Source organism: Drosophila kikkawai, unplaced genomic scaffold (assembly GCF_030179895.1).
Source record: "Drosophila kikkawai strain 14028-0561.14 unplaced genomic scaffold, DkikHiC1v2 scaffold_128, whole genome shotgun sequence".
Classification (NCBI taxonomy): Eukaryota; Metazoa; Arthropoda; class Insecta; order Diptera; family Drosophilidae; genus Drosophila; species Drosophila kikkawai.
In genome coordinates this window covers 46,126-56,964 of record NW_027222458.1, presented here as the reverse complement: position 1 = coordinate 56,964, position 10,839 = coordinate 46,126, and the positions used below count along the sequence as shown (strand labels likewise).

At 39.5% G+C, this 10,839-nt stretch overlaps 1 protein-coding gene across 1 annotated transcript; it reads left to right on the top strand.

The window, feature by feature from the left end:
* The first annotated feature begins 358 nt into the window (after nucleotides 1-358).
* Nucleotides 359-2,797, top strand: LOC138929310 (uncharacterized). The gene has a single exon (XM_070288758.1). The coding sequence runs from the start codon at nucleotides 359-361 to the stop codon at nucleotides 2,795-2,797; it is 2,439 nt and encodes an 812-aa protein (XP_070144859.1).
* Nucleotides 2,798-10,839: the final 8,042 nt, after the last annotated feature.

The following is a 10,839-nucleotide window of genomic DNA, read 5'->3' as shown; positions in this document are numbered from 1 at the left end:
TCGAGTGATTTCCTCCTTCACGAGTTTTCGTCAATTTCTTTGCTCGGTGGTGCCCGAGGCTCTCAGAACCTGAGCCCGGCATTTAATTCTTGAATTCACCCGCAGCATCCACTGGCAGTGTGACCGTAAGCGAGCACATTGTCCTCCTCTCCGAGTGCGGAGTTTTTTCTGGGATATTTTGTACTGCATAAGTTATACAGTTCCGCGGCTTCTGGCAGTTCCTATTGCGCCCCTTTGCCAAAGTGACCCCAAGTCCCATTCCAAAACTTGTTTTCCGTCACGTTTTCGAACCATTGAGTTCGGGACTTGTCCGTTTCCTGCGGCGACCAACTGATTCGCGACCCATTCGACTTCAAAGATGCCCATGGGAGACGAGGAACAGACTCCTCTGATTCCGGCAATTACTCTGGAAGGGTCCCAGTCCGTATCTCCTCGGCCTGATCAATTAAAGCCAAAGGCGGCCACTGCCACTCCAAGGGCAAAAGGTCAAGAGGCACTCGACACTGCCCCCAGTACCTCATCCAGATCTACTCGGTCGGTAGCCAAGATGGCTCAATCCGCACTCGATATCGCCCTCCGCAAGTTCATTTCCACAACGGACCGTGTGAGCCATTTCGAGGCTGACATCAACACTACGAGCGCCCCTGAAACCGATAGATTTTCCCCCGCCATGTGCAAGGTTCATCGGGATCAGATTCGGGCCCTGTGTGATAAGGTGGAGAAGAGCTATGAAAACTGCTCCGACCTACTTTCAGTGTCCTCCGACCGTACAGCCACCGCCACTGAGCTTGAATCCAAGTACAGTGAGTGCTACTCCGTATATTCGAGGTGTCTTGTACAGCGCCAGTCCACTCCGGCTTCCGCCCCTATGCCCACACCCCCGTCCATGGGTTGTCGATTGCCACCAGTGGACACAGAAGTTTTCGCTGGCGATTATCTTCGGTGGCCCACCTTCAGAGACCTTTTCACCGCGATATATATTCACAACTCGCTCCTCACACCGGTGGAAAAGTTGTTCCACTTGTTATCCAAAACAAGTGGCGATGCGCACGTATCCAAAGCCCCTCTGACAAATGAGGGCTTCATCTCCGCGTGGCAAAGCCTCACCGACCGCTTCGAGAATCGGCGGTTACTTGTCAACAGCCAGTTGAAAATCCTTTTCAACATTCAGGCTGTCCCCCAAGAGTCCGGAGCCGCTCTAAAAAAGCTGCAAGGCACCGTCCAGAGTTTTCTGACAGCCTTAGAGATGTCCTCCATTCAAATCGAGGCGTGGGATTGTCTCTTAGTGTATATGGTTTCCTTAAAGCTTCCCAAAATCACACTTTCGATGTGGGAGCAATCCATACACAAAAAGGCTGAAATTCCGACCTGGAACGAGTTAGATTCGTTTCTGACAGAGCGGCATCGCACTCTGGAAGCGATCGACGACATCAGGCCTAGCAATTCAGGGCAAATTCCGCCAAGACCGACGGCTGCGAGCGCCCCAGTGCGCAGGCTGAATTCCTACGAGGCCAGAGTGGCTCCGGCCCCAAGAGGGTGCGATCTCTGTTCGAGGGAGAACCATCCTATTCGCCTATGTCCGCGTTTCCTTGAAATGGATGTAGATGGTCGCTCCGACTGCATTAGGAGAAAGCAGTTTTGCCTGACCTGCTTTGCAAGAGGGCACCAGCAGCGGGATTGCACTAGTGCCCATAGCTGCTTGACGTGCCGCAGCCGTCATCACACCCTTCTGCACCGCGATAATCCCTCCGCGACCGCACCAAGTCCGACGGCGCCACCCAGGCCTCGACCGGCGCCTACTCCTCAGGGCACGAGCTCCGCTCAAGATCACACTGATGTGCAAGTGTGCTTCGCTTCCAGCTCAAGAGCCGTTCTACTGGGCACAGCCCTCATTAACATTTGCCATTTAGGCCGCGATTTCCAAGCGCGAGCCCTAATCGACTCTGGTTCCGAGGCAACCTTAATCACGGAGAGGTTGTTCCGTCAAATTAGCCCACCATTTACGCCGGTTCAGACCAGAGTGTCTGGGCTCAACGAGACAGTTGCTGCCCAATCCCCCAAGCTCTGCACTCTCGCCATCCGAGCGCCTTCCAGACCCGGGCTGCAGCTGGAAACTGCAGCTTATGTTCTTCCGCAGTTAGCCGGGAAGCTCCCCTCGTATCCGATTCCACGAGACCTACCGAAGGAACTTCCTGACGTCCCGCTTGCTGATCCAACGTTCTTCGAGAGCTCCGAAATCGACGTCCTGATTGGAGCTGACATTCTTCCGTCCGTGCTTCTAGGCGGCTCCAAGAAAAACATTTTCGGCTCTCTCCTGGCGCAAGAGACGATTTTCGGATGGGTACTCTCAGGCCCATTGTCTTCAGAGGCCACGAGCGGCGTGTCTGTGTTCTCGACACGAATTTCCGTCCAGTCAAACCGCTCGGTGGACAAATTCCGTCCCATTCGCAGTGCCGCTGTCTTGGAAAGCAGGCGTACCCAAAGCGCGCAGTCCTACCGTTGCCGAATCTGCAACGGGTCCCACCCGCTTCGGAAATGCCAACAGTTCCTGAAACTCAGCGCTCATAAGAGGCTCCGTGCGGTTCTCGACAACCGCTATTGCTCAAACTGTTTGGCCCACGAACATTCTGAGGGAACCTGCCGCAGTGGTGACCAATGCAAGACGTGCAATCAGCACCACCACACACTCCTGCATGAGCATGACCATCCAGGGCATACACCCCGTTCGCAGCATCGGGCACTTCCATATTTAAAGTTCGCACACTATCGACCATACCGAAGGTCGTCCCTCTCCTGATGGAAGCGCCCGTCTGCCCGCAATAACCAGTCGCCTGTCACTCCGATGTTTTATGTAACTGTGGTGTCGTCGCTCTATTCCGTGTTCCAAATCGCAAGGTTTCTATTACTAATTCCGATTTTTATCTCCGTCCTATTCCGCCAGTAATAGCAAACCGCATGTCTCCACATCCACGCAGCGCCATAGCACTGGAGCGCAGATGTACTCGAGGTTCCAATTCCTACCGATGCCGAGTCTGCAACAAGATCCATCCGCTCAAGATCCGTCGCCGATTTCTCCGACCAGTGAGGTGATTGCTGCAAAACGTGCGGCCAGACCACCACACGTTGCTGCACCTCTCCGATGAGCCGCGGAAGCCGCGCCAGTCGCGTTAGAAGGCGCGACGGTTCCGGTCGCGGGGTTCTCCAGCTCCTGGGCCTTCGTCTACCGCTCTACGGCGTTCTGCAGCCGCTCCGCAACCCGCATCCGCCGCTCCACGGCGGTCCTCAGCAGCTCAGCGTCCCTCGTCCGGCACTCCGCGGCGTTCTGCAGCCGCTCCTCTACCATCGTCCGGTACGGGTTTATTGCAACCCGAGTGATTGCAAGGGGGGGGAGAATGTTCACGCCAGGAGGCCCCCGTTCCCCCTCTGCCCACTGAGCGTCTGAGCGTCCAAAAGCTCAAGCGCTCCCAACGTAGCAACGCTCGCCCGCTCTCGCCCTCTTGCTCTCCCGCGCTCGCTCTCCCGCAGCGCTAAGCGCTTTCGCACTATCGAGCGCGGGCCTCGGGCTGCGTTGCCGAACACTCGGATCGGCCGCTGCCGCTCTCGCTTAGCGAAGTAAGCAGGCCGTTTGCTTAAGCTTAGTTTTTAGTTACATGTATGCAGCCGAATAAAGCTGATCGCCTACGCTGAGATTACCTACGACGCCCCCGCTGTTTTTTTTCTTCTCCACCGTACGCTTGCGCCGTGGGAAATTTCCATCCACTACACCTCCACTTATCAGGAAGGAAGCGCTGCCCCCAACAACAAAAAGTTCACAACTCAGCTAATAATGCATGAATCTACGGCAGAATTTGTACTTATATTAGCTTTTACACGGCTTATACATTTGCATACTCAATTGTAAATTTGTAAACAAAAAGTTCACAACTCAGCTAATAATGCATATATCCACTTTAGAATTTATATATTTATATTAGTTTTTACACGTCTAATACATTTGCATACTCAGCTAATAATGTCTGTATCCACTTCAGAATTTGTATTTATAATAGTTTTTACACGACTAATACATTTGCATACTCAATTGTAAATTTGAAAACAAAAAGTTCACAACTCAGATAATAATGCATATTTCCACTTCAGAATTTGTAATTATATTAGTTTTTACATGGCTAATACATTTGCATACTCAATTGTAAATTTAAAAACAAAAAGTTCACAACTCAGCTAATAATGTCTGAATCCACTTTAGAATTTGTATTCACAACTCAGCTAATAATGCATGTATTAACGGCAGAATTTGTACTTATATTAGTTTTTACACGGCTTATACATTTGCATACTCAATTGTAAATTTGTAAACAAAAAGTTCACAACTCAGATAATAATGCATATATCCACATCAGAATTTGTATTTATATTAGTTTATACATGGCTAATAAATTTGCATACTCAATTGTAAATTTGAAAACAAAAAGTTCACAACTCAGCTAATAATGCATGTAGCCACGGCAGAATTTGTACTTATATTAGTTTTTACACGGCTTATACATTTGCATACTCAATTGTAAATTTGTAAACAAAAATTTCACAACTCAGCTAATAATGCCTGAATCCACTTCAGAATTTGTATTTATATTAGTTTTTACAAGGCTAATACATTTGCATACTCAATTGTAAATTTGTAAGCAAAAAGTTCACAACTCAGCTAATAATGCATGTATCCACGGCAGAATTTGTACTTATATTAGTTTTTACACGGCTTATACATTTGCATACTCAATTGTAAATTTGTAAACAAAAAGTTCACAACTCAGCTAATAATGCATGTAGCCACGGCATAAATTGTACTTATATTAGTTTTTACATGGCTAATGCATTTTCATACTCAATTGTAAATCTGTAGACAAAAAGTTCACAACTCAGCTAATAATGCCTGAATCCACTTCAGAATTTGTATTTATATTAGTTTTTACATGGCTAATAAATTTGCATACTCAATTGTATGTAGCATGTAGCCACGGCAGAATTTGTACTTATATTAGTTTTTACACGGCTTATACATTTGCATACTCAATTGTAAATTTGTAAACAAAAAGTTCACAACTCAGCTAATAATGCATGTAGCCACTGCATAAATTGTACTTATATTAGTTTTTACATGGCTAATGCATTTTCATACTCAATTGTAAATCTGTAGACAAAAAGTTCACAACTCAGATAATAATGCATCTATCCACTTCAGAATTTGTATTTATATTAGTTTTTACATGGCTAATAAATTTGCATACTCAATTGTAAATTTGAAAACAAAAAGTTCACAACTCAGCTAATAATGCATGTAGCCACGGCAGAATTTGTACTTATATTAGTTTTTACACGGCTTATACATTTGCTTACTCAATTGTAAATTTGTAAACAAAAAGTTCACAACTCAGCTAATAATGCATGTAGCCACGGCATAAATTGTATTTATATTAGTTTTTACAAGGCTAATACATTTGCATACTCAGGTATAAATGTGTAAACAAAAATTTCACAACTCAGCTAATAATGCCTGAATCCACTTCAGAATTTGAATTTATATTAGTTTTTACAAGGCTAATACATTTGCATACTCAATTGTAAATTTGTAAGCAAAAAGTTAACAACTCAGCTAATAATGCATGTATCCACGGCAGAATTTGTATTTATATTAGTTTTTACACGGCTAATACATTTGCATACTCAATTGTAAATTTGTAAACAAAAAGTTCACAACTCAGCTAATAATGCATGTAGCCACGGCATAAATTGTACTTATATTAGTTTTTACATGGCTAATGCATTTTCATACTCAATTGTAAATCTGTAAATATCCACTTCAGAATTTGTATTTATATTAGTTTTTACATGGCTAATAAATTTGCATACTCAATTGTAAATTTGAAAACAAAAAGTTCACAACTCAGCTAATAATGCATGTAGCCACGGCAGAATTTTTACTTATATTAGTTTTTACACGGCTTATACATTTGCATACTCAATTGTAAATTTGTAAACAAAAAGTTCACAACTCAGCTAATAATGCATGTATCCACTTCTGAATTTGTATTTATATTCGTTTTTACAAGGCTAATACATTTGCATACTCAATTGTAAATTTGTAAACAAAAAGTTCACAACTCAGCTAATAATGCATGTATCTACGGCAGAATTTGTATTTATATTAGTTTTTACACGGCTAATACATTTGCATACTCAATTGTAAATTTGTAAACAAAAAGTTCACAACTCAGCTAATAATGCATGTAGCCACGGCATAAATTGTACTTATATTAGTTTTTACATGGCTAATGCATTTTCATACTCAATTGTAAATCTGTAGACAAAAAGTTCACAACTCAGATAATAATGCATATATCCACTTCAGAATTTGTATTTATATTAGTTTTTACACGGCTTATACATTTGCATACTCAATTGTAAATTTGTAAACAAAAAGTTCACAACTCAGCTAATAATGCATGTATCCACGGCAGAATTTGTACTTATATTAGTTTTTACACGGCTTATACATTTGCATACTCAATTGTAAATTTGTAAACAAAAAGTTCACAACTCAGCTAATAATGCATTCACTTCAGAATTTGTATTTATATTAGTTTTTACACGGCTAATACATTTGCATGCTCAATTGTAAAATTGTAAACAAAAAGTTCACAACTCAGATAATAGTGCATATATCCACTTCAGAATTTGTAATTATATTAGCTTTTACATGGCTAATACATTTGCATACTCAATTGTAAATTTGTAAACAAAAAGTTCACAACTCAGCTAATAACTCATGTATCCACTTCAGAATTTGTATTTATATTAGTTTTTACACGGCTAATACATTTGCATGCTCAATTGTAAAATTGTAAACAAAAAGTTCACAACTCAGCTAATAATTCATGTATCCACTTCAGAATTTGTATTTATATTAGTTTTTACACGGCTAATACATTTGCATGCTCAATTGTAAATTTGTAAACAAAAAGTTCACAACTCAGCTAATAATTCATGTATCCACTTCAGAATTTGTATTTATATTAGTTTTTACACGGCTAATACATTTGCATGCTCAATTGTAAAACTGTAAACAAAAAGTTCACAACTCAGATAATAGTGCATATATCCACTTCAGAATTTGTAATTATATTAGTTTTTACATGGCTAATACATTTGCATACTCAATTGTAAATTTGTAAACAAAAAGTTCACAACTCAGCTAATAATGCATGTATCCACTTCAGAATTTGTATTTATATTAGTTTTTACGAGGTTAATACATTTGCATACTCAGGTATAAATTTGTAAACAAAAATTTCACAACTAAGCTAATAATGCCTGAATCCACTTCAGAATTTGTAATTATATTAGTTTTTACATGGCTAATACATTTGCATACTCAATTGTAAATTTGTAAACAAAAAGTTCACAACTCAGCTAATAATTCATGTATCCACTTCAGAATTTGTATTTATATTAGTTTTTACAAGGCTAATACATTTGCATACTCAATTGTAAATTTATAAAAAAAAATTTCACAGCTCAGCTAATAATGCCTGTATCCACTTCAGAATTTGTATTTATATTAGTTTTTACAGGGCTAATTCATTTGCATACTCAATTGTAAATTTGTAAACAAAAAGTCACAACTCAGCTAATAATGCATGTATCCACTTCAGAATTTGTATTTATATTAGTTTTTACACGGCTAATACATTTGCATGCTCAATTGTAAAATTGTAAACAAAAAGTTCACAACTCAGATAATAGTGCATATATCCACTTCAGATTTTGTAATTATATTAGTTTTTACATGGCTAATACATTTGCATACTCAATTGTAAATTTGTAAACAAAAAGTTCACAACTCAGCTAATAATTCATGTATCCACTTCAGAATTTGTATTTATATTAGTTTTTACACGGCTAATACATTTGCATGCTCAATTGTAAAATTGTAAACAAAAAGTTCACAACTCAGATAATAGTGCATATATCCACTTCAGAATTTGTAATTATATTAGTTTTTACATGGCTAATACATTTGCATACTCAATTGTAAATTTGTAAACAAAAAGTTCACAACTCAGCTAATAATGCATGTATCCACTTCAGAATTTGTAATTATATTAGTTTTTACATGGCTAATACATTTGCGTGCTCAATTGTAAAATTGTAAACAAAAAGTTCACAACTCAGATAATAGTGCATATATCCACTTCAGAATTTGTAATTATATTAGTTTTTACATGGCTAATACATTTGCATACTCAATTGTAAATTTGTAAACAAAAAGTTCACAACTCAGCTAATAATGCATGTATCCACTTCAGAATTTGTAATTATATTAGTTTTTACATGGCTAATACATTTGCATACTCAATTGTAAAATTGTAAACAAAAAGTTCACAACTCAGCTAATAATTCATGTATCCACTTCAGAATTTGTATTTATATTAGTTTTTACACGGCTAATACATTTGCGTGCTCAATTGTAAAATTGTAAACAAAAAGTTCACAACTCAGATAATAGTGCATATATCCACTTCAGAATTTGTAATTATATTAGTTTTTACATGGCTAATACATTTGCATACTCAATTGTAAATTTGTAAACAAAAAGTTCACAACTCAGCTAATAATGCATGTATCCACTTCAGAATTTGTAATTATATTAGTTTTTACATGGCTAATACATTTGCGTGCTCAATTGTAAAATTGTAAACAAAAAGTTCACAACTCAGATAATAGTGCATATATCCACTTCAGAATTTGTAATTATATTAGTTTTTACATGGCTAATACATTTGCGTACTCAATTGTAAATTTGTAAACAAAAAGTTCACAACTCAGCTAATAATTCATGTATCCACTTCAGAATTTGTATTTATACTAGCGGACCCGGCGAACTTTATCTCGCCTCAACTTCGACTGAATAAAATAAATTAAATTGAGACGTTCCGTTTCTACTTTTACGTACATGTCGAAACAGTACTGTTGAAACATCATCAATCGATACGCATAAAAATTCATAGAGCTGACCTTATTCCTATCTTCTCCTAAAAATTTTAGGCTAAAATTTGAATTCAAAATTAGTTGAGAATCAAAAAGAAGTGGTGACTTTTAAACAAACCTGTCGTTGGATTGACAAATTTTTTTGACTTGAAATCAGTGGAGAGCGATCTAATAAACAATATTTTTTGTTTTGTTATCCGGTGCAAACATAAATAATGATGACGGCTTTCCCACACGCGAACAGGCTACGTATAGCTGGCCATGTGAAAAACATGGATATTCCAGATTTATCCCGCAGACTTCCAACGATTGGCCTTGCGATTTATTGATTGTCATCGCAAATGCCAATCAAACTGGGAACTGAATCCTCTTGAATTGGAACGGAAGATCTGTTGAAATAATCCGAATTCGTGGGATACGAAGTTCCTCTCCTTAAAATTTGCCCTTGTATATGGCGCGGACTTCCAACATAAGAAGCTGGGAGATTGGTCAAACAACCGATGTTGGCCGCGTCTCCTTCAGTAGTGATGGCGTCACGCAAGTGAATGTACTCGTCTGACCGCAAGTTCGACTGATTAAAACGAATGAAATTGAGACGTTCCGTTTTTACTTTGACGTACATGTCGACACAGTACTGTTGAAACAAACGGCGGTATCTTAACAGATGATTGTCAACATCTAGTCGAATCATCAATCGATACGCATAAAAATTCATAGATTTGACCTTCTTATTCGTTTCTTCTCCTAGAATTTGAATTCAAACTTAGTTGTAGAATCAAAAAGAAGTGATGACTTGTAAACAAACCTAAAGTTGGATTGACCATCTTTATGTTGAAGTGATACCCATCTTCTCCACGACAGAACATCAACGGGTATTGAAGAGCATCATATGATTGATGAGTCTCATAAACTCGCTGCACTTGGCCATTATCCCGACGCTTAAAAACAATATCGCCTGATTCCACATTCTCGCCAACAATCACCACTGCGACTTCATTGATAGTGGAAGCATTAAATTGTCTTGCATGGCTACCAATGGGTTTTTCGTCAGCGCTGATAATGATTTTGTGTTCGTCATAATGCATTATATCCAATGCGGCTTTGAACAATCTGACCAATTCATTATGCTCATGGAGAAGATTTTTCACTTGTTCGATAATTTCACGTTTAGTAGCGGTGAATTACCAATGAAATAGATCTGAAGGAATTTAAGATCTTTGTTTTGTGGTGATAACAAAGCGCCCGCTCGGTGGTGAATTTGCCCTTGAATCTGAATGTTGAAATGCAATTTCGAAAAAATGTGAGTTGTTAATTTTGATAATAAAGAGACGCCATTACCTTATAACTTGGATTGTAGCCTGATTGATGAAAAACCTCGACTCCAAATGACGTAATTGGAAAGCATCCGTTATATTTTTGTGCAAGCTTTAGGAAACTGTTTGATTGGGCTGAATTTCTATATAGTAGCGAATACAATGGCCCTGGTGGATGAGCCAAAACGGGCAATTTAATTTTGCCACCTGCACAGCATAAGCCGGGGTTTTCCAACCGAAACTTCAGTGCATTGCAATGCTGACATACAACAGACAATGAACCACAACGCAGGTAAGATCCTTGTAGGATGTTTCAGGATTGTATGCGAATGCAGTGCGATTCAAGTTTTCATTTGCGGCTCGTCTTTCTCTATTATTTTGTCGCGCTTGAGGTGATCTTTGTGGAGCGCGAAGTTGTGCCGATTTTTTTTGTTTAATATTTTTGTTTAAATATTTTTTTACCGAGTTCATTGATACA

Excerpts from the sequence above, each read along its gene's own strand:
- LOC138929310 (XM_070288758.1), top strand. The coding sequence starts at position 359 with ATGCCCATGGGAGACGAGGAACAGACTCCTCTGATTCCGGCAATTACT.